General features: G+C 38.5%; 1 protein-coding gene across 1 annotated transcript in view; it reads right to left on the reverse strand.

The window, feature by feature from the left end:
* Positions 1 to 25,695, reverse strand: part of HHAT (hedgehog acyltransferase) — a 168,114-nt gene that overhangs the window by 56,002 nt on the left and 86,417 nt on the right. The window contains exon 10 of the mRNA XM_010576530.1: positions 14,241 to 14,385. Within this exon, the coding sequence (XP_010574832.1) occupies positions 14,241 to 14,385 (145 nt within the window). The remainder of the gene's footprint in view (positions 1 to 14,240; positions 14,386 to 25,695) is intronic.

Raw genomic sequence — 25,695 nt, forward strand, 5'->3', positions numbered from 1 at the left:
TAAGAAAATGCTGGAAGAGAGAATCTCATTCTGCTACGACATCTTTAGTAAGGCTAGGAATAAGATCAGCAAGAGTAAGTCTAATTTTGCTACTGGAAGTAATATCCAAACCACCATGCAAATACTCCTAGCACACCTAGGGTGTGACAAAAACTGAACCCCTAACTTTTTTCATAGCTTTTATGCAATAGCTGTGGTCTCAAACGGCCAAACTATTGACAAGAGAAGTTCAGTCTCCAAGCTTATTCCACTGCTAGAGTAATCTGCAGACCCGCCAGGAAGTAGTACTGCTGAGCTACTGCTAAACATCAGCAACTATCTGAACGCTTCTTCCCAGTTTGTATTCCAGAGACACAGAAAAAACTATCAGGTGGTACAAACTCTCAGTTTCTCCTGACTGCGAAAAAATTTGAACTTAAGCTAAGGCAAAAAACTGTACACGCCATTAGCAATTCTCTAGAGTTTTTCAGCCATTTCATTTTCCACATTTGTACAGGTTGACTGTTCTTAACATTTAAACATGCTATTTGGGCAGGACTAAGCTTATTGTCTCCTGTCTCAATACTGGAGGAAAAAATAAGATATCCACATGCTAGACTTCATCTGTAATGGATGGTGCCCATGTCTTGAAGATTATCTTGTTCCACATGTATGTTTTAACTTCTGATTTGCTACACTAAAAACATAACTGAGGCAGTTTTTATAGACAGCAATGAAGGAATATATAAAACATTCTTAACTGCATACAACAGACATGCTAGAACAACGACCACTGTTTTAGGCATTTTAAATCAAAGGTAATAGCAACTGGGACAAAATTAAGATTCTCTGATAAGCTGGTTTTCAACTATTTACATACAAACTATTTGTTAAATAAAAGATGCCTTCACTGTAAATATTACTAACAGAGGGGCTAGCAAGGCATTATAGTCACAAGATTCAAGTTTAAAAGACTTTCAATTATTTGCAAATTATTCCTCACTGCAGGATGCATATTAACCTGCAAGTAATGGAATAATATACTTACACTTTTCTTTCAATATTAATAAGTACTAAAGATGTTTTTCCTTCTGAATAATGCAACTACTTCAGTAACACTTTACTACTATTTCTAAAGAGAAACAACCCTCTCCCACAACAATACTCCACACAAGTACTAAGACTTGAGTTTCTGTTCAATCTAGATGCAAGACAAATATTTATTCAGACATAAAAGTCCCACCATTGGGAGAATTTTTATGGATAATTTGTATTATAATACACAAGTCACTCTTCTCCCAGGATTGCTTCAAAGTCTAAGTTAGAATTTGCAGAAGGATTATTGTATTTGATAGAAGGCTTAGCTGTGGGTCTAATAAAAGCCACATGAAAGAAGGCAGAAGTAATAAAAATCAATAGTCCAACATTGTTATATAGTTAGGAGCATGGATGTTAACAACACAAAAAACCTACCATGTTATTTATCAGTTTTCGCATGCAAGCTGCAAAAATAAGGAAATAGCTTTAAAAAAAAATCAAAATAACTAAATCAGTTATTAACAGCAGAGCATATTTTCTACTTAAGACACTTAAATATTGGTGTGCTACTCAGTAGCTACAAATTACTTGCACCATTTACTGCCAACTAGTAGAATGAGCAGGAACACACAGGTCTGGCAGCTTGACAGATTTGTGGAAAAAAAAGACTCCGGTATCTCAACAACTGTCAGAAATAAAACTGAACTTGTTAAAGCACACAGGGCTTTAAGCTAACCTACTAAGAGTGAAAATTCAACACCTAGGAAGATATCCACAACCTAACAAGTCACAACTGGGTGTCAGTACATACCCTCCTTGTATTAGGAAATTTAGAAATAATATGTGAGAAAAGGGAAAGATAAAATGGAAGACAGTTTATTAAATTAAAACTACCCTAATATTAGAAGTCCACTACTTTCTTGGAAGAAACATTCTTGAGGAATTTCCCTGCTCTGAAATTTATAATTATTTCACTACAGAATAAACAGCAAGCATCTGATATAATTTGTAACAATAACTGGGAATGCTTATGATGATCTCTGACTTTACAACTGGATTTCAGACATTAATATTTCTTGCATTTATTTAGTCTAGTATCTCAGCTATATTCTGTTACTTACACACATGCATACATGCACTAACAGAAAAATGTAACATTTCCAGGATTATTGAGGTTAAGTCTAGGTACTGTGCCATTTAGTACTCTAATTCTATCTGTTCTCACAGAGCTTAGGCAGACCTGGACCATGCACTTCAAAACCATGTATTCAAATGGTCATCAGAAGTCACACACGATAGCACTGGAGAGCACTGTATCCCAGGGGTGCAGCCTCTGTGGCAGACAGAACTAAGGTTTTAGGAGTTAGAGAGAGATATCTCTCCATTTTCTCAAGGAAAGACAGTGCCCAAAGAGATCAAAAAAGTCATAGACCCACATGTTTCCCTCCTCATCCATCCTTTACAGGTGCCACACTAAACAGCAACATTATATCAATGGAGTGGTATAACACTGAACAAAAAAATCCCAGCTGTTTAGGAAGGAGATACACTTCTGCCCTCATGGTGCTTCTTTAGGGACATCAGAGCAAAGTTTGCTCCACCATATGGTGCTGTTTCTCATAGGGCTTGATCAAGTCCACATGAAGTTTGATATATTCCAAGTTGGGCATGAACTTAAATCCCAACTCTGCACAGTTTCAGATCTTTGAGTTGGGACCAAGCGCACTAAGAAAAAGTGCCACAGCATACAATTTAGTAAGGAACATAAAGATGGGAGCTGGAAGACATTTCACAGAACTGTCAGCATTTATGATGGTGTAAGTGTATAAGTTTTATCAACTATGGATACAATGTTTTGCTCTCTCCCTCTCAAAAAAAACCCCAAACCCAAAACCCTACCCACAACCCCAACAGTCAAGACAATGAGACGAGGCCTAATCAAATCATTCAGTTTTTTGCAGGATTCATGTACTTTTAGTTTTCCTATTCTGCAAAGCAGTGGCTATTTAAGGATGGTTGAAATAAATGCATTCAGAGATAGAAAGAGAAGCTAAAATAATCTGAAACAACTAACTTTGGTTGTGAACCTAGAACAGAATTATAGGCAAAACAACATTAGTGTAAAAATGTTGCCTACTTATGCAGCAGAACTGTGCTACAGCGTAGTAAAAACTCCTGTCAAGCTTCCTCGGTGAGAAAAATAAGCTCTGAACTGCTTTTCATTCCTGTTACACAGGCAACACAGCTTTTAGAAAAGGATCAGCCTCCTCTGTGGCCCATGCCCCTTCACAACAGAATTCTTAAGAACATCTCTGACTTTGCTGCTAGAGATGCAAGAGCCAGACTGAACACAGCTTGAATTTCCAATCACAAGCTGATATGCAGGGCTGGCATTTGGGGAAAAAAAAGTGTCTTTTTTCCTGTAAGCTGGGAAAATTTGATCTAGCAGGCTCCAAGTGGCAGTAATTGTGGAGCCCCACAATGCTGTTTTAACATCAATTTCAGGAGATAAACAACTTAGAAAGTTGTCATGAAAGTCTCAATGATTGCAAAGCTAAATACAGCTGGTGTTCCAGTTCCTGCTGTTAAATGGTTACTTTCTGTATTTGGGAACTGTTCTCTCAATGAGCATTAGAAAAAAAAGTGAGAGTCAGGACTAGTTCAAATCTGAAGACAGATGAAAGGAGCTGACAGAAGGCAGAAACAGGATTCAATGATGAGAAAGAAGTAACAGCTACAAGGCTCCTGGAAATTTCTGAATAAGGGAAAAGAAAAAGATTGCATCATTCTTCAGAGAACTTTTCTCAATGGTTGCAAGTCTTAGCTGAAATTATGGCTTTTACTAATCAGTTACATACATGTCACCACATCCATGAGTTCATTTATGTATAAATTTCCCAATAAGCATAGTGACGCAGTAAGTATAAAACAGCAATTCAAGTACTTTATACCAGGCTAAGTCATTGTGAGACTTTTGCTGTGTATGGCAAAAATACAGGGGAATGAGAAGGCAAAACTGTGAGTGTCCTCTGCCCTCCTAAGGTTCTTGGCTGGGCTATTTTGCATGGCAAGAGCCAACAAGTACAATTGCAGGGAAAAGAAATAGCCATGGTCAGTGTGGGTCACTACATTTCTTCCTCTGCAAGATAGGCCAAAATTATCTCTCCCCCCTCAACACTGAGGACAAGCAGGACCTGGAGTGGAAAAGAAAGCTAATGGTCCTCAAAAATTACTCTTGCTGGTAATGTGTGACACAAGATCTGGCATAACCACAGCCACACTCCCATCTTCCAGTGTCGCTTCTGGAAGCAACAACACTGCTCCCTCCGGCAGCCCTCAGCCCCAGTTAATCCACAACTCACAGGGGAAATGAGGAGCGCTATTCCTATCTTGTCAGCAATTCCCAAAGAACAGTTTCAAGAAAACGTGGTTCCAAGGGTATTCCTACATGGCTATTTGATGTGTCTGTCATTTTACATTATGTGCATAAGGACCCAAAAGAGAAAGAGATTTTACAGGTGTTACACAATTTTTTTTTTTTAAAAGTTCTCTGATGAATTTTAAAACCATTCCCACCCTCTTACTTCTTTGCTGACCTCTGCTATAGGAATTATAAGCTGAATTACATGTTGACAAGCAGTCATGAGGTCATGGCAATTTTAAGCTTTTTGAGACAAAAACTAGTTTCATTTTTCATGTTCACGCTATGTTCAAGACAAAGAGTACGCACATTGAAACTGCTTCAGTCTCTGAAAGACTACACTAGAACAGCACAGACTGATCTGCTACACCAGCAGAACATGCATGTTTAGCAGTATCATTCATCCCAGCTTCCAGACTAAGCACATTGCTACCAGCAAGGTTACATCTGTAAGATGGACTTGGCCAACCCACTACACCAACTGCTCATCATACCATCCTCTGCTTTACTGGCATCATTACAATGATAAGAAAATGTTGTATGAATCTTGCCCAAGTCGTTGAAAATCTGGGGGCATTTTGCCTGTGATGAGCAAAGCTCATTAAGTAGCAAACTTCTTGTCTTTTTATAAAAGAACTGCAGATTGCCAAGAAGGCAGCATGATGTAGGAACAACTCCCCATTTTCTGTGTGCAATGTAGTTTACTTAGTTCTATAAGTTACGTACCACATAATGCACAACAGTGAACTCTGTACATTCATAGTGTAGACTCTCCTACATTTTTGTACCTGTACATGCCATAACTAAAATAAAGGTTTCTGACCCTACAATCATACTGATCCCAGCAGACGTGTCTGCACATGTTCTGGGACTTTCTAGATAGAAGGATCTTTCTGCATTGATATGATTGTAGGATCAGGTCCGAAGACTGTGACAACAAATGGTAAACTATTGAGATTCAACAGCAACAGTTGAATTTAAACACAGCAATGCTCCAACAGTTTTCACATAGAACAGAGGCTCAAACCAGTGCGATTCAGCAGAAAATGGCAGAACATGCTTTATTGGTTCAACTCTGAAGAACCCCCCTCAAAACCCATGCGAATATTTGCTTTTATACAGCTCTCATCCTTTGGGAGGTGAAGGGGAAAAAAAACCCCAAACCACTGCCTCCTTATTACTGCAGACCAAAATTCATTTTTCTTAGTATTTTGCCAGTTCACTTCCCAAAAAACAGCACCCACCAAGCAAGGTCACAGAAATTATTGTAAAAACAAGTTTCCTTTGTGCATGAAGAAGAATGAATAATTTGGAAAAATGTGACATCTTCAGTACTATTCCTACCACTATGCAATATTTCTCTAAATTATGCAATCCATCAATATAGCATTCAAATGTATTTTTGGAAAAAATGACCTTAAGTAAGTTTCTGCATAACAGCAGCAAGTGCGATTTCTCAGTGACAGTGAAAATTTGGAGAAACAGGAACACTGGAAGACCACAGGCCAGCTACTCTACAGTAGAAGCTTCCAAACCAAAACAAGGGCGATCTGAAAACCCAAACAGTGGCAACTCTGAACAGTAAATCATTGAAGTAGCCCTCCTTTTTTCTTTCAGCTGCAAAGAAATTTGAATGAAAGTTTTGCAGAATGGACAGCAAAGTATCACGCAGTCACAGGGACACCTCAGCTGACAGGTCTTGTGGCCTCCTTTGATGTCCTTCGCTACATGATTTCATTCCTCCTGCACCTTTAAGCCCCTTCATAGCTAGGTATTTACAGATATCACTGTTACCAATCTCAGAAGTTGAAGTGCAATATGGCTCCTAATACATCATTATATGTTATCTGGCAACACCTCAGAGTTAAAAAGTCCAACAAAACCCTGTTCAGTAACAAGTTCTAACTACTTTGCTCCAACTCTTTTAATTAGCTTCCCTCAGCCCTTAAAATGTGCTAAATCTGTTAACTAAGCTAACTGGCAATATTAACATAGTTTTTGAAGGGAGAGATGCTGTTATATGAACTGCTGATCATCCTGAGACATTTTTCCCATGCATGTTATTGCAGCAGATGAGGCATGCAAACAGCGACATATCTAATGGGTAGACATAATCCTACATAAGCCAGACTAGAGCATACAACCACCGATACAGGAATCTCATCTTTTTTTGTTATTGAAATCTCACACGGCAGTGGAGCTACTCAATAAGTAACTCATGGTTTTTAAATGATTTAGCTGTTGAACACAGAAAGTCATCTCAACCACTAATATATAAGTGATTTTTTTGTAGAAAAAGGACCTAATTTCACTGTCTCCAAAATCAAGGGCAAAACTTGTAAAGGTAACAGCAGTCCAGGATGACATCTTGAAGGATCCTGATACCCTTTCGATTCTCAATTAATTCACTACATGATTTACATAAAATGAAACCAATATAAATTCTGAGAATAATCTTCAATACTGTGATATAGTGTAATTAGCAAACAGCATCATTTTAATCTAACATCATAAGATAATGGTCTACTGTTTCTGCCAAAGCAAGCTAAAAATTCAATGTTTACACATGTTACACCAAACTCTTTGGTTCACTCAAACCCCTGAATCTTGTATGCCATTACCATGGTAATTCCCACTTGCAAATCAATGTCTAAGATGTCCTGTGAAACAATCTGAGATAGTGCTGCACAGCTGTAAGTCCAAAGGCTTTCTGCCTCCATAAAGTAGGTCAGGTAATCACCTAGTAGTGAGTGATGAGAAAAATCTTTTCTTTTCCCTATAAATTAACCAAATAACTGAACTCTGATGAGCACAAAACCTTATTTTGCTTCAAAGCAAGCTGAAAGGGTGTCCTGGTTTCAGCTGGGATAGAGTTAACTGTCTTCCTAGTAGCTGGTACAGTGCTGTGTTTTGAGTTCAGTATGAGAAGAATGTTGATAACACTGATGTTTTCAGTTGTTGCTCAGTAGTGTTTAGACTACAGTCAAGGATTTTTCAGCTTCTCATGCCCAGCCAGGGCACAAGAAGTTGGCACAGGACACAACCAGGGCACCCGACCCAAACTGGCCAACGGTGTATTCCATACCATGGGACGTCCCATCTAGTTTAGGAACTGGGAAGTGGGGGAGCAGGGATTCGCCGCTCGGGGACTGGCTGGGTGTCGGTCGGCGGGTGGTGAGCAATTGCCCTGCGCATCATTTGTACATTCCAATCCTTTTATTACTACTGTTGTCATTTTATTAGTGTTATCATTATTAGTTTCTTCTTTTCTGTTCTATTAAACCGTTCTTATCTCAACCCACGAGTTTTACTTCTTTTTCACGATTTTCTCCCCCATCCCACTGGATGGGGGGGGAGTGAGTGAGCGGCTGCGTGGGGCTTAGTTGCTGGCTGGGGTTAAACCACAACAAAGGGAAAACTGGAGCAAAATAAAGCCTTCACCATCTTCAATTAGTGAACAAATATTAGATATTGAGAAATCAGTTTTAGTTTTGCGTAGTACAATTGGTTTTAAATGCTCTCAGAAATTTATCTAACGAAATGTTCATATACAGGACTATGCATTTCATCCTAAAAGCTAGAAGAAAAGAGCAAGTATGAAACAGCAAATAATTTTAGACTTCTCCATGAGAGTATTCGTCAGTAGTTTAAAATTGCACCACGACTTCCACTAAGCTGCACCTCAGCCACAGCACAATGGGCTTTTTTTCCCTCATCAGACCATTATACTTCAAAAAGAAACAGTTACAAAATGTTACTGAAACTGTGTTTTTGTACATTACCATGGTCCTTAACTTACTGAAGAAATATATAAATCCAAACAAAAATCCTACTGTGCTATACACAGATTTCTCTTCCATGTAAACAGCTGTACCTGCTGATGAACCACCTAGAGAAACAGGACTTGGAATGGGTCTGGAGGCTCTTCAGAGGTTCTTCCTACACCACAATGAAATCAAGATTTTCTACATTGCTTGCTAGATTTTTGTCTACCTGGAGACTGCCCTCCAAAGATGGAAATCCAACAGCTTACCTAGGTAATGTGTTTCAATACTTTCCATGCCTCACAGTTTGAAAGTTTCTCCTACCTCAACTAAAGCTTCCTTGCTACGTTTTATAGGTTTGTTTTTTTTTTTCTTTTCCTGACCTCACTGGTGATACAGAATAGCTTGTTAACATTTTCTTTGCAGATACTTCTATGTACCCATTTCTCCCCTCAATACTTCCCTCTCAAAACAAAACAATGCCATTTATTTCAGGGTCACGGCTCCTAGACTTCCAATCATGTTGCTGTATTTCCCTCTCCCTGTCAGATGATTTTTTTTTTTTTTTTAACTGCAGTAACCAAAACCGGACTTTTTTTTAACTTTAACCTTCAGAACATCATGTAGGAGAAGAGGTTATTTTGTGCATTTTACACTGGTGTCAGTGCATCTCGGCGTAAGGTCTATTTCTGCTGCAAGCGGTGTGATGCTGCACAAAGTTTGCAATCTGGTAGAACAGTCAGATACTCTTCATTGCAGGACTTCTGCCCAGCCAGCCATTCTGTACTCCTGTGGTAAATATAACCAAGGGTGAAATGCACTCTTAGCTGGATATCTACCGAAGGCACCTTCTCAAAGGTTGGATGTCCAATCTAATCTAAACTAGTCTGTACAAAGTGCCTCTGAACTCAGTGAAGAGTGACAATGCATCTCATCCAATGCTAAGATAGATGTATGTGGGATGAACTGCCCTCAAGAGAGGCACTCCTCACAATTTAGCAAGGTAAACTGGAGAGTTAAAGTACTGGTTTATAGTTAAGTTAAATGATGGCTGTCCAATTTTCAGACAGCTATTCAAAGTAAAATACACCTGACATGCACCGTGCGCTTTCATCATTGATCTGGGCTCTGTCCCTCACAAACCAGAGAAAGAGCAGGAAGCATTTTATACTTTTATCACCCGATATACTTGTGTCCCCACCCAGCTTAATGCCTTTGGCCATGCTTGCTAAGGTAATTCAGCCTCTTAACCAAAAGCACTGCACAGTGCGAGTCCCAGGAGAGAGCCCTTCCAAAGAGAACCCCCCTCGTTGGAGGCTCTAATTTTCAAGTGAAGTAGCAATTAATTACTCTGAATACAGGATTAAACCCAGTTTGTTATGTAGAAGACATTTCTCCTGCTTTCTTATTAGAACAACACTGTTTCCCATGAGAAAAGCCTTACTAAAAAAAGTCAAATGCTTGCTGTAGGAACTTTTTTTCTTTGTAAATAACTTATGGTGCCAAGTTAAGTTTTAGAAAAAAGCAGTAAGGCTGGTTCAAACAGTTTGAGAACAAATTTAAGAATACTCATACATATAAGACACACCCCCCCCGCTCTCATAATTTTGACAACGGTGATTTCAATGATGCACAGAAATTCATTCTGAAGCCAGATAAATTTTATTTGTTTTTCACAAGAGGAAAGCAAACACTAAAAAACACTGCAACCTGGCACGCTCAAATATAAATTCTCCTTGACAGTGGTATGGGAGCTGTGGAAAGCACTGCCAAGGCACTGCAAACCAGTTCAAATATCAGTCAAGCAAGACTTCCAGGAAAAGAAAAGGTGTAACTATGGCATGGCAAGAGGCATTGCAGCATCCAAAGCTTACCACATGTGAGAAACCACCTCATCTAAATCTTGTTCCTAGAAAGCAATCCACAAAGCTTTGATGACAAAGGTAGCTCACTTACATGGTCCTCCTTGCACTGACTATGCTGTCCTGGGGTTTAACTTTCATACCCATGTCCTCTCCTCCCCACTCTCAGACAACTGTATAGATTTTTGATAATACTCGGTCTTTGCAAAAGATGACAGTAGATCCTCTTCAGTAACCAAAGAGCAAAACTAGAAGTGCATTTTGTACCTCTTCAACCTCAGTAAAACTTCCTTTTAAGAGTTAACCATTTCAAATTTGCTTCTCTGTCACACACATGCTAATGGGAAGCTGCTCTCCAAGCACCGTTTTTAGATATTATACAATAGGACTTGATTTCTGACTACAAAAAGTGCTATATGTTGGGCATTTAGGGTTTTAAAATACTAATATTCTCAGGTTCATTTACTTGCCAGACCTGAAAATGCCATGCACAACACCTAAAAGCTGCACCTAAACCTGGACATTTGATTTCTGCTCTGAGGTGCATTTTATTGCTTGAGTTTAACACATATGTTCTTGACTAATTTTGTTAGTGATCTACAAATGCCAATTATATTTACAAACTGTGAAATGCACATCTATTCTCCTATTTGCTTCCTACTTGTATACATACAAGTCTTTTTAGACATAATTCTGTGGGATTTGAACACAGGAAAGGAACTGAATATTCTTTGCAGCTGATGTGCAGGTGGACAGCTTTGTTTCCACAGCGCTCTATTCCTTACCTGATCTCTACTCCTTACCTCAGAGGGGTTTTATGTCACACTGTTGCTGCAGAGCCCTCTGCCACCTCGGTCAACCAATCTCAAGTCCTGCTGCCCAGGTTGCTGAGAATGTAGAGGTGTCCTCCAAATGCAAATGTCTACTCTCTAGATTTGGTTTTAGAGTGGTGCAAAACCCTGCTTAGGTTTCCTAAACTAAGATGAATTTCGAACAGATCAAAAAGGTTTTAAATAGAGCAAGAATATTATTTTTAATATTGTAACCTGAAATTCACCAAGTATCTTCTCTCTTCTCGACCCAAAGCTAACAATTATTGACTCAAAGTAACCAGATAAATATCTAGCAGATCTTAGTAATGTACTGGACATTATAACATTGTTTTGCACTACAAAGTGCAAGGACACAGATTTGGATATTACATAGAGAAGAGGTTTGGGGGTCCCTTGCCAGATTTCTTGACTACTTTTCACAAGATACTGATGGGAGGTCAACATCTGTTCTAATCAAAGCTCTTCAACATCATAATGCACAAGAGAAAGTCTTCATGCATGGGAACTTTATATTGCTTGCATCACACCAGAAAAAGTGTAAAAATAGAAACCCCAAACAAACACCCTCCTGCCCCACAGAACATTCACCCATTACCACCACCCCTACTTCTTCAAACATATCCCCATTTAATTTTTTATGAAGGTAATGACAAAAACTTCAGTTGAAGACAAGCAGCTAGATCATCTCATCTGTCCTTGGGCTGACAAAGGAATGATCAAAGAGTATATATTGTAGTATTTAGTTTGGTCTGAATATATTGATGAATTGGATTCACCAGAACAGTGCAGATGATACACAAATTTATTTATCTTTACCTTTCAGCATTGCATTCTCCTAATATATGTGTAGACTTTTGCTACATCTCTTACAGATCAGCACTTAAATTTACCTTAAATTGAAGACCATAGTACTGAACAATCCTTCTGGATTTGACTGGCCTTAAATGCTCAGCATTTGTTCCAGAGTAGGAAAACCACAATGGAGCAGGAGTGTTGATGCAATAAAGTCTTAGCGGATGTTTCAGCTTGTACATGTGAGTTGTCAGAATCATAATGCAGTAATAGCATATGCTCAGTCATGTGTGTGATCTAAGGATACAGGCATATAAAGCTTAACACTGAGATTTCTACTAGTAGAATATGAGCTACACTAAGCAAAAGCTTTTATGCTCTAAAAGTGAAGTTAATTTGATTAACACATCATAGAAACAAAGTTGCAAATGACTCAACTAATTTGCTATTCTTATCTTAGACACCTGGTACCCAATACTGAAGTAACTGTATGTACTCAAGTTATGTGCAAAACAACAGACCAAAGGAAAAAAAAACCACACACCAAATCATACCTAGAAAAACAATCAATAATTGATCTGGTTTAATTAAATACTATTCTACTTGTTAAAACATTGTCCTTCATCAGATGCAAACCCCAGCATTCTGCCAACTGCTAATCCTTCTGAAGTGGAAGGCATACTTTCTCCATTTATAATATACAGATTGCATTAAGAAAATAATTTGCACAAAGCTATAAGCCTGAAGTGGACAATTTCACTAGTGCTTTTTTTTACTACATAAGAAGTGATGTCTAACTTTACTTCCAAACTTACTCTCTCAGCTATTTTTTTTCTACTGAAACTACTAGCCAACTAACCAGGAGGAAACAATTTAAGAGAAAAAGAAGCCTTTTTAAGAAAACAGAAAACAAATCTTTCATGTTTTAAGAGCAAAAACCAAACATAAGCAACTATTTCACCCCATCTTCCCTGCCCAGTATTAACAAAAAGCTTTTCTATATTTTATGCTAAAAATGTACCTTTCTTAGGGCTGTTCAAATATTTTTTTTTGCTTGAGCTCAGAAGATAAATCGTTCCATTTATGTACATAACTTACTCTTTAATAGTGTCATTATTTTGGGATGCTTAAGTAGGACCATGGAACTCCAGAGCTGACTCTAAACCATTGCAAGGAACAAGAGGAGAAAACACTGCATGAAGGAGCAATAGACAGTGGTGGTCTTTGTAGGAGAGCGCTTCTAGGCACAGAAGCCTATTAGTACTTCCCTCATGAGGAAGAAAAATTTGTCTACAAGACCTTTATTTGGCAATGTGGGCCTCTGGCAGCAATAAGAACCTAAGAAGAAAACTGGTCCTGCTTACATTGAGCTCTGGCAAAAAAATTAAAGCTGAATTTGTCTCCTGAGTCAGCTCACAGCACAACACTGCATACTGCTTATTCAGCAACACCACAGGCTGATACTGTCACCCAAGTTCTCTGTCCTCAAACCTTGTCCACAAGTCAGAAGGCCCCTACCCTGACAACAGATCCACTACAATAAAACCTTAATTGCTCAATTATGCTGTATCATGCAGATCTGTCCTGGTTTCAGCTAGGATAGAGTTAATTATCTTTCTAGTAGCTGGTATTGTGTTATGTTTTGGATTTAGTATGAGAATGATGTTGATAACACACTGATGTTTTCAGTTGTTGCTAAGTAGTGTTTAGACTAAGTCAAGGATTTTTCAGCTTCTCCTGCCCAGCCAGCAAGAAGGCTGGAGGGGCACAAGAAGTTGGGAGGGGACCCAGCTAAGACAGCTGACCCAAACTGGCCAAAGGGGTATTCCGTACCATGTGACATCATGCCCAGTATATAAACTGGGGGGAGTTGGCCTGGGGAGGGGATCGCTGCTCAGGAACTAACTGGGCATCGGTTAGCAAGTGGTGAGCAACTGCATTGTGCATCACTTTTTTGTGTATTCCAATTCTATCATTATTATTATTGTCATTTTATTATTATTACTATCATTATTATTTTCTTCCTTTCCATTCTATTAAACTGTTGTCTCAACCCATGAGTTTTACTACTTTTTCCCAATTCTCTTCCCCATCCCACTGGGTGGGGGGGAAGTGAGTGAGCAGATGCATGGTGCTTAGTTGCTGGCTGGGGTTAAACCATGACAAGATCTCATTCACTAACCTTCCACAGAATCTATGGGGTTGGCTTACTATTCTTACTGATGTACATGAAATGCAGAGCTGAAAAAAAAAAAATCCAACCTGCCCAACTTGTCACATATTTATTACGTTCATTTATTATGTCAGTGATTTCACTGACACAGATGTCTGATAACTCTCTTTCTAGACTTGATGGGAGAAAGGCAATGTTTCTTTGTAGTCACACAGACTGCACAGTTATTTAGATCTTGTCAGAAAGATTTTTGATGGTTTTGAACAGGAACGAAAAGTTAATCCCAGTTAGTGCAGCAAGAGAAGAACCTGGCTCAGCCCACCCAAGGTAATATTTGGAAAGTTCTGTTATCTAGAAAGCACATAAAAATAAACTTGCCTTCCATAAAGATCCTGTTCCAGTAGATTTTTCCAACGTGACTTCCTCCAAGAAATATGAGATTTGATAAAATCAGCATTGAAGTGCTAACAGATGCTAAGACAGCATGAAGTCGACGACGAATTCTTGGTGAGAATAAACGGTCCTGAGGGGCAAAACAAAAGGTGCAGATGAAGTTAACAACCACTACAATTTTTCAAGCAATGTTAGAAAAACACATTGTAGTTACAACAAACAACTTTTATCCAGAAGTTGAAATCCTTATGGAAGAGATCCCAAAGCTTTTAAAATATCTAGCAGAACTTCCACCAATGTCATTTAAGTTTGGGTAAGACTTTGCGACGAAAGCAGTGTTGAATCGTAGTTGAGGTTGAAAGGTACCTCCGGAGGTTACCTAGAAAGGTCACCAAAGCAGGGTCAGCTACAAGAGGCTGCTCAGCACTGTGTCCAGTCGAGTTTTGAACATCTGCAATGACAGAGACTGCACAACCTCTCTGGGCAGCCTGTGCCATACCCTCATAGTAAAAAAGATTTTCTTATGTTTAAATGGAATTTCTTGTATTTCCGTTTGTGTCTGTTGCCTTTTGTCCTGTCACTAAATACCACCAAGTAGAGTCTGGCTTTGTCTTCTTCCTTCCTACAATTAGGTATTTATTCATATGGATAAGATCCCCCCTGAGTCTTCTCCTCTCCAGGCTGAACAGTCCCAGCTCTCTCAGCCTCTCCTCTTATGGCAGATGCTCCAATCCCTTCACCATCTTTGTGGCCCTTTGCTGGACTCACTCCAGCATGTCCATGTTTGTCTTGTAGTGGGGAGACCAGAACTGGACACAGTCATACACATTCTATGTCTTAATTCTTTTCTTATTAAATGTACTCCTTGATGAATTTTTGCTGATGGACGTAAACACTAAGGACATGCTTCTGGGGTGGATAATACTATCCAGTGGCTTGCAATATGGAGGTAAAGCACTTCAGTACAAAACAAACAGCATCAAACAACTTCAGAAGTCATTAAATGCTTTGTTTGATTAATAAGACTTCACCGAAAGATTCTAGAGTCAGATCAGAACTGATTGATCTTAATAAAGAGATACTTCCATAGAAAAAAAGATTTAAATACACATGCAATCCCAAATTTTTTCTCAGTGCAAATATTACTGCTCATATTTGAGAAGTATAAGTATCTGTTACAAAGTTTTTGCTACTAATATTCTAATAATACAAATTAAGTATGTCTCTCTCCACCATATACTGGTTCACATATTTTGTAATCTATATTTTGCACTATCATCTGAGGTGTGAGTGCAGCACAGAGGCTGCAAAAAGATGGTGAAAAAAGGATAAGAAAGTTTTAGCTTCCTCCAATATTCAGTTGTTAGAATGAGTTTAAAAGCATTACAGCACTTCACAAGGAAACATTGTCTCATTACTGCATAAGGAAAAGTATCTTGTTCATCATGGCCCTAGGCTGAAAGCCTCTTTACATAGTGCCTCAACCTGCAAAAGACTGAATGCTTCGTGTGAAGTGATGAGCATTTGCCAGGGCATGGGAACCAAGGAAAATTTCAGGAGCTGCTCAGCCTTCACATCATAAATGGTTATGTTACAGAAAAAGTCTTTTGACCGCAGCATCAAAAAAAAAAAAAAAAAAAAGCAGTAATTAATCTTTAATAGTTGCAGCCAGACCAGAATTCACGCTCAGATACCTGAAACAACATAAACACATACTCAAAACAGACCTAAAAAATATACTCCTAGATGATTAAATTGCTAGTTCTGTAAGCATCAAAACAAATGTTTCAACTGCTAGATTATAAAGTGACAAAACTTCAAATAAATGACAGTTACAAGCATAAAAATACAATTTTAACATATTACTGCAAAGTAGATTTGTGGTAAATTGAATGTTAGCCCCAGTCAGAACTATATCTAGTGTATGAGTCAGTCTGAGTCAGCACAAAAATGGGGATAGATAAGCTTCAGTGGAAAGTACTCTGTATCAGCCTGTATGCGCAATACAGCAATACTCAATCTTCCACACACCGCTATGAAGAACATTCATGTATAAGAACAGACAGATTTTTCTCTGAAAATTCTGGATGAAAACTAGGGCATCACAGGAGAAGGGTAGAGAAGATAATTACATAAATATTCACAGACACTGACAGTTACTTAGTGAAACAACTTTTTCCCTTTCTAGTACTTTGCATCTCCAAAGCTGCCCAAGGACTTCCAAAACATTCTCTTTCAGTTCACACACAGGTAGAGGATATCTTAAGTTTTCTTCTCCTGAAATGCATAGTATGAATGTGTGGTCCGACATATAAAAAATGTATGCCCTTTCAGAATGCGTAAGTGTATGCACACAGAGAAAAAGTTTGAAATCTTACTACTAAATCAATGTTAACAACCAACTTTAAATAAGTTTACGATCATGCTAGCTTGAACTTTTGTGTTGAGTCACCACACTTACCCTCTTCTTACACCATGCTAATTAATTCTAATTGAGCTGTAGCTTATCTATAGAGCATAGCCTATCATCTGATCTACCTTTCACTCTCCCTTTGTCTATCAAACTTATTCATCAACTCTATAGAGAAACAGTTTTAATTAGGGAAGAGAAAAACAGAAAAAGCTTCTGGTAAAGCTGTAGAAAGAGTTAGAGATGGACAACCCATCAGACAGCTGGTGTTGGACTGCATTTTCCACCAAGGCACTGATTAGACCTGGTGAGTTTGTGAGGTCTGCCTGTTTTACAATCCAAAGCAGTACAGCCAAGACAAACAAAATGAATAGCTAAAAAAGCTCTGCCACTTTAAAAAAAAAAGTTACTAAAAAAATGAAATAAACCTGTCACATATAATACATCACCTTCTTCAAAAGTGCTGTATGATAAACAATACCAGTTAACTATAGTACAGACCAAAAAAGTGTTTGCTCATTTATAAGGGAGTAGTTTAGGACAGAAACAGTTGAGACAAACACTGAACCCTTTCTGGGTTTTGCTGGAGCTAATTTCCATTAGCTTCCCTAGGCATTGATCCAAAAAGCTGTACACGTTTTCCTGAGAGTCTTTGATGTCAATGCAGCTTTTACCCAGCTGCAATGAAGGTAAAAAAATAAAATGTTCTTTAAACATCTCATGTCAGCTAGAAAAAGCTAACTATGGCAGTACCTGAGCAGCTATTGTGCTCAAATTAATACAATGGAAGCATTAATTTACGCATGAAAAAGGACTGAGGCTGATCTGCATAATCCATAATAACATTTGTGATCTAAATATCTACCAGCACATGGATTTTTCTGAATATACAGCAAGATGTTTTCATCAGACAAAATTAAAAAGCCTCCACACCCACAACTCTTCATTATGCTATTTAATGCTTTTACCAATATGTTCCATTGCAACAATACAAGCAGCTGATGTGAATTTGTGGTGTTTCTCTGGATTTTACTGCTGTCTCTTTCTATCTCCTCTTGTCCTGGAAATACAGTTAGAACATAGAGGGGCAAAAGAGTGCTTAGTGTTAAAACGACAATGAAATCCTGGATGCCTGGCTGCAACCCTTGTATTTGCGTCCTTCCTCGATGCTCCATCTTACTTGTAACCTCACATCAATACTTCATCATACTTTACTTCTAGTAATCACCACCACCACCACACACTGTGAAATAAATGGACTGTAGCATTTAAACTACACAAAATAAATATATATATATTGTCAAGATACTCAGTCCAAAGGCATGCAGCATGACATAGGAGGTGACTTAAAGGTTGCCTCAGGCCACCTTCCTGGAACTGAACAGTTTGGGTTAATATTCCAATCCAATTTCTGCTGTAAATGAAGACCAGCCTCAGCCATTTTTGTCAAATGTTGGAAAAACCTCTCTGCACATTGTTGGGTCTAGCAAAATTTCCTACCATCAGATCTCTCTCAGCTGGGCCTTCTCAGTCATCTTACAAAAATAAATGACACTATCATGTAGTGGGGTGCCTTGAAAAGTAAATCTGTGTATGTGTTCGAGAGGGGTGGAAGACTACAGGCGTGAAAAGGATTTGCATGGTCCAAACATTCCCATTCCTAAATCCACTTCCAGTTACACATGCATGTCACATTTAGCCCCTAAGCTAAAACCAAGCCAGAAATAGGAAGCTTGTATAATGGTTGTTTCTTGAGAAAGATAGCTTATGAAGAACAACCTGCACCAGAATAGATCATTTAGGTTAGAATTAAGAGTCCATTTGAAGGACAAGTTGGAAGTTTGAAGTTATAGAGGATGTAAGAGAAAATACTCATTTCACTTACTTTACAAGATAATTACACCACTACGAGCATGAAACAAACGTGGCAGGAGAAGTGGCTTCAGACAGCAGAGCATCATTTAAAAGAACTTCTCTCTAAGGCAAGTTAGAGATAATCAACAATAAGTTTGCATTTTCACTGATTTACAGGACTGTGTACAACGATATTACTGAATGGGATGGAGAGATGAAATTGAGGGTCCAGAGGTATGTTTCCTAAATGCATTTACACCTTCTAGCTAGCCAACAACAGAGAAAATAGGCTGGTCAATATTCCCCAAGGTAAGTCATCCACCCTCCCATGTGGAAGCTCAGGAGACACTCAAGACTGAATTCTGTACAGCAGTTAAAACTAGGCAGAGTCCTATACAAAACATCATGCTGAAGTCATCTTTTATAGAAATATATTCCCCAGTATTTTATCAGTGACCCAATCCTACACCTTCCTACAGCAACCATTCTTAATTTTTTTCTAGCAACAGTGGTGGCACCATGGTGATTTGGCATGTCCCAAATGCTCATTATTCAGAGGGCTGCTGAATCCATTTGCAGTAGCTTGTTCTGGGAGCAGGTCACATGCATCATGCTGTTTTAGGGAGGGCTCAGGAGCTGGGTGCGTGTTTTCCACCACACTGCAAACCCAGCCTGATGACAGGGTTACATGTGGCAAGAAGCCTACCCTGACAGACTTTAGCTGGTAACTTCTTGGCAAGGGCTCAGAAGATGGAAAATATATACACGTGCTGCATTTGCAACCATCTCATTTATATAGCTGCTCTGGGACAGAGTAAAGAAGACTTCTACATAAAGTCAGTGACGTTATCAAGCTTGCTTATACTAAAAATACTTTAACAAGTCCCATGTAAGGGAATTAAATTCACTGCAATTTAAACAAGCATCCATCTTCATGGAGTAAAACAGATTCACAACACTTATTTCTTTTTGAACTACCCTTCCAGAGACTTGATAATCCAAGCACGTGGCAAAATAAGAGCGTATGGTAAAATTGGAGAAGCAGTTGAATATTTCTTATGGGAACATATGCACTATGGAATAAGACTGTCAGATACTATTGGCCAGAGTGACATGAAACATGTGCTTGATACTACAAACTGCAACACTACAGATCACATTATTCTATTTTCATCTGCCTTTGGTTTTTAAAGGGTTGAAATAATCTAGTACACTTTTTAGAAGAGTTGGGTTTTTTTAAACATTTAATTACTAACTGTTCTACAGATTTCATCCTCTCCCACTTAAACCTATCAGCCAACTTATCCATAATAATTTTAAAATAAGATACACAAACTGCACTATTTGTTATGTTGAAGAAATCAAGCAAATTAACTACCATGAATATAACACCTAGTCCTGCATTATCTTTCAGTGCCTCCCCTAATACATGAGAGGGGAGTAAGCGTGCTTTCTACATTTATTAAAGCTCCATCCTTTCAATTTTTTGAAGGTTTTCACTAGAGAAGCAATGCTTAAAAGCTAATGTAATGTTGACTCATCTTTACGTCACAAAAACTAAATTAAATATTCTTTGCAATGGTCTGTTATATAGGGTTTGCAAGGATTTGAGGGGGGGTGACAGATAGGTAAACAAGTTTGTGGGTAAAGTTGCTGCAGTACAGGAGGGGCAAAGGTGGTGCCATTATCCCTATCAGGAAAACACTTGGGAAAAAACCTCAGATTGCTTGCTGGAGTTCCTTTTACCAGCGCAATTTAAGGACGTGAACTTCGGTTTTCACCCCCTATTGCATCACAACTGAAGAGTAAGGCCCAAATTTGTTTCCTTCTCTACAGAAGCAACAGAGACCACCCGGTCAATCTTAAAAGTCCTTTTAGGTGCTTTCTTTTAGAAAATGTTCTTAGATAAATAAATGACAGGCCAACTCTTCATTGTCTATCCCTGGACTCTGGTAATCAACCCATTACCACAAGAGTGAACACCTCAATGCATCCCTTGAATCTGGGTCATCTGCAATGCAGCCATTTGCCAAAAATAACAGGACAGCATAAAAACAAGTGCATGGGTGAAAAGCTGAAAGAGAGCGAGGAACAGATGGGATGGTGGGAAGGGAAGCAACACATCCTGACTAACAGTTACGGCTATTTTATCTATCTGCAGTTAGGTGCACTGAAAATGGAGGGCAGGGTGTGACTGAGCAGCTGGGGGAGCAGATGGGATGGAGGAAAGGCTGAAAATTGTGACAAAGCTCTGCCAAACAGAATGTCAATTTATTTGATTTTTAAAGCGGGCAGTAGAAATGAAGATGGGTTGGGTCCAAGCAGTGGGGCAACTTCTGAAAATGTTTGTTAATACACATTGTCAATGGGTAATAGTGACAAGTGTGTTTGGGAGACTGCAGAAATGAAGGGAGGGACTATACGTGTTCATTAATGTTGGTAGAAGTTAGGCTCAAAGAGCAGCAGGAGCAAGGGAAAGGCAGCTGATGAAAGGCTGACATGTCAGTACCTGCTCCTGCACTCTGAAGCAGAGGGACAGATGTTGAATAGGATAAGAGTGGAGACTGTACCACAGAACAGAAAAGCAACAAAAATAAAGAATTCTAGTTGAATACACATGCAAAATATCCATTTATGAAATAATCCAAAAGAAATTGTGGAATACCCAGAGCTAGAACAGTTACAAGATAAGGAACGGGCCTGCAAGTGGAAAGTGAATGAGATGTGCTACCAGATCTTATTCATCAACAACTGCCACACCAAATGGAAGAATAAATTAAATCTCCAATCAACATATACTGTAGCCCTCAGTAATCATGGCAATCTTTCCTTTTGCTCCATTCTTCATCTAGCTCTAACCCAGAACCAGTCCCCCTTACTTTGCTTTATTTTTCTGGCATTTTCTTTTTCTTGCAGTTGTTCCCTCCCTTCTCCCCAAGCTGAACTGTGGCCTGAGGTCACCTCCTGTTTCTTTTCAAGGTATATACTTTCCTTCCAAAGCAAAGGTAAAAATTAGCTCCTGGAAGGTTCACACATGAAGGTGGGAACTGACATTTTTTCAAGAGACAGGATGATGCAAATGACCTATAATTCCCTACATTGCTCCTGTAAAAAGAGGACCACACAATTACAATCAAGCAGCTGTCAGTTAAGATCTATTTTCACATACAGAACTTGTTTCTGAATTTAGGAATAAATGCTATATATAGTATGAGAAGATACTCATCTTCTCTATTGATGTCTTACTAAATATTCACTCAACAAAATGTTGTCTTGCACTAGCACCAGTTCATTTTTAGATTTTTCCAAAAGATCTACATTTATAGCATCTCTCAGCAAACAGCCAACCCCCACTTCTGTTTGAAGAAAGCTTTCTACCAGCTTGTATGTATGCACTACACTTACAGATGCATGTGTGAAACTTTCACATACACAGAAGTAAATTTCTGTACTTGCTCCTACACTTACTCTTCACCCTCAAAGAACCTGCCCAAACATTTTTATTTTTTTTTAAAAAGTGGCAGCTTGTGAAAAGTGCAAAATGAACAGCATTGAAATGCACCATCCTCTTTTCTGTTTTATGTTTACAGCAGGGAATTTAACCAAGTAATGGCAGCGTATATAGTCCTATAAATGTGTCTCAGCTCTCACCAAGGAGGACAGGTCAAGAAAGCCATGCACTTTCCTCTGTGTCCAGGTCCTTGACATCCTTATTTTTGTTCTTCTGGTTCCCTCATCCACATTTTTAATGTTTTTACCTTTTAAATTGCAATCAAATTAGGAAAAGATCTAACTTCACCAATCATTAGTGCTGCATTTTGGTCCTGCCTTTATGGCCCTCCCACATTGCCACTGTGAACCTGCTAACAAATAAATAATACACAGTAATAATCCCCATGGAGACATCTGATAAACACTCTCAGGAAATACAGACCTGGCTTTCCCTGTGGCAAGCTTCTGTAGCTCAAGGCATAGTGGAAAGACAAGAGTACAACCACTCCTCAGTACTTTAACTTGTATTTCCATAACTGCTGACATCTATTGTCTGGACTAATTTTTGAGGTAAACAACAGAGGGAGGCTGTATTCATATAACAGTAACAAAGCAGCGCATAAGCAGCATCACTTTTTACCTTGTTTTCACCCCGTAGCATGATTTCCTTGCTTTTCAAACTGCATTATGGCCTGAGCACCAGAAAACTGCCTGATGTCTCCAAAACAGAAGAGGAAGTAATGCTGGTAGGTGGAAGAAACATTTTTTTGTTATGACAACTGAGCAGCTATGCAACAAGCTTCCCAGCTGACATTGTGGTCTGAAGCAGAGCAGCAATCATCTGGTTAAAGACAGATGGAAAATCACAACAGTTTCTGCACTGCTGGCATCAAAAATATTTCTTGCATGGATGTGACAAAAAATGGATGCTTGTACTCAAAAGGTACGAAACAATAGAATGTAATCTCTGAAATCTTACTGCAGCCACTTTTGTCATTCACCATATAAAAGCCTGTATCATATTGCATATGCTTGTCCCTCACACAAAACAACACCTCCTAGATTTTCAGTCTTTGTTACTGAGTCTGAGACAAGAAGTTCCCTCAGTAAAGAAAACCAGAGTCAGAGTGCAAGTGTGTGTCTGTGTGTGTGCATTTTTAGCAGGTCTCTCAAAATATTTTGGGATCCACTTCCGTGAAGACAAATGAACCCTTAACAAGAAGAGTGTGGAGAAGAGAGAAAAAAATAAAATCAAGCAAAAGCCGAAACATGGCAAGAATTACTTGACTCAGAATTATTGTTGGCAAAGCTAAAAGTCAGTGGAAAAACCCTAGGATGCATCAGCCAGCCCATATTCACCTTTGATGGTCATTCAGCAGCTCAGTACAAAACAGCACCTCAATAACTAAGCTTGCTTCTTCTAGGTACCATACACAAAGACCAGTTGTCACAAGTCTGCCCTGACTAATGTTCACATCTAGGGAAAGGAGTTTCCATTAATTTTTGAGTCAGAGTACATCTACTGTGGATAGTAGAGGTTTCTGGTTAGAGCAATGATATGGCTGAACTCAAGGTTGGGGCGGGGGATAGGGGGCGAGTCCCATCCACTGGTCTGGGCTTTGACATTATGGGTGATACTTATATATCAAAAACCAATTCTGCACTAGAGAGTAAGTCTCAATAAGGGACTTTGTTCAGCTACCCCACCATACGTTCTTACAGATTCTCAGAGAGTGAAGTGACAAACCCAACAGCAGTCTACAGCAAGCATATAAAAAGGTTATGAAGAAACTATCATTGGCAATGCTTACCACTTAATTGAATCACCATGTTGCAATAAAAATATGTATGAATTACAGAAAACTATTATTAAAAAATAAAAGGCCAGACAGGCTTGACATTAGCAAACCAGTGATATAAATACTCTTTCCACCAAATGAAGCAAAATAAAGATCAAAGCCTAGTGTGTGCTGAAGAACAGCTGAGAAGAATCTTTATTTATTACAGAGATCTTATTAAAGGTCTAATCTTGCAAGGTGGTCAACAAACATACTTTCCTTGAACGAGTTCCTAACATTTGGTCTGATCTTGCCTCAGCTGCAGAAGGAAGTTTTACAGTTATCTCACAGCAGTTTAAAGTGAGTTATACTTGCAAAAAGAAATTCTGTCATTAAAGCAGATAGTTGTACATTTGCTTGATGTATATAGGGCATGGTTGTGAAATTCACATGAATCTTTATCTTGGCTAGGCTGAATTTGGGCCCTAACATAGGGCTGAGTAATTACTGCAGAAGAACCCAATTGGTTTCTACTGCTTTGGGTGCTTTTCAGATTCCTCTCCATGAGACAAATCATCTAGCAATAAAATAAACAGTGGAAGTAAAGCTTTCTGCTGGGGTAAAGAGCTAGGTCAGCGCAGCAAAGATTCCAGCAGGAAGGCATGCAGAAGACAAAGTGGTGAGACTGCAAGGAAGGGAGGAAAGGAAAATTAAACCTTTCCCCCTTCAACAGCAGTGAGCTGTTAGATCAGCTTAATTCCCCGTCGAACCACAGCCCAGAGGTCAGGCTGACCAGTCAGTACCTTTCCAAGCTCCACACTAGCTGTCTGCAGGATCATTGCATAATGCCTAACCTACTTATAATAACTAGAAATTTTAATGCACCTAGCAGAAGAAACAGGGCAAACAAAGTTAAACAGAGAAAAAAAATGGGTAAAAACCCCTCACCACACTCAACTTTCTGAAATACGTCTAAAATTCTGTTCTCTGTGAAGCTGAGGATGCCAATTACCATTGACCTCATCTCTGGTACCCAAAACAATGGCGATATTTTAACTATAGAGACAAACATATGAAGTTCATTCTTTTTTGGAGAAAAAAAAAAAAAAAAAGAAAATATCTAAGACACCAACCAAACCTAATCTAACACACTAACAAAACCACGGACATCATACAAAATATTTCCCCTTTTGCAAAGGGTGGTTGGGAAGGCAATTACAGTGTACTGAAACGGACCTAATTAGTGCACCTCGTTACAGTCATAAATGAAAATGTAGAAATCAAACTATTTTATACTTTAAAAAAACAAAACACTTACAAGGATAGTACAAATTACTTTAAAATAAGCCATGTTTAAAAGTAGTTGGTTTCTCAAATTGAATTGTTTATAGTATATTTAGTTTCTTACTAAATAAAGCTAGAAATAAGATCTTAAACTAGAAATTCATCATAGCATGATTTTTAGAAGAGAGACCTTTATGTCTCAATTTAAAAAATTCTTACTAGACTCAATGATAAGTTTTCACTTTACAAAAGAATAAGAAGATAAATGTTGCTGTTTCAATTGAGATTAAAACATTAATTTTAACAATCTGCCAACTTTACCCCCTTTGCTACATCTTCTTTTGGATGATTTCCAAATCTTTCTTTTTTAAAAATCCATTGATTTAAAGATGTTGTCAGCTATTCTAAGGTTTAAATCTATCTATTTTTATACCAAGATCTAATTTCTTGTATAGATCTACATCTTGTTTTCCTTAAGGAAAAATGAGGAGGAAAAATATTTATATCACTGGAAGAATGATAGCCATTAGCATTTTCTTTCAGAAATCTGACACATTATTTATTAAAAGTCAATACAAATTCTGTCATTGATCTTGAACAAGTTACTACTGGAGTCTCTGTT

The sequence above is a fragment of the Haliaeetus leucocephalus genome, unplaced genomic scaffold, assembly GCF_000737465.1.
Source record: "Haliaeetus leucocephalus isolate CR32 unplaced genomic scaffold, Haliaeetus_leucocephalus-4.0 Scaffold526, whole genome shotgun sequence".
Classification (NCBI taxonomy): Eukaryota; Metazoa; Chordata; class Aves; order Accipitriformes; family Accipitridae; genus Haliaeetus; species Haliaeetus leucocephalus.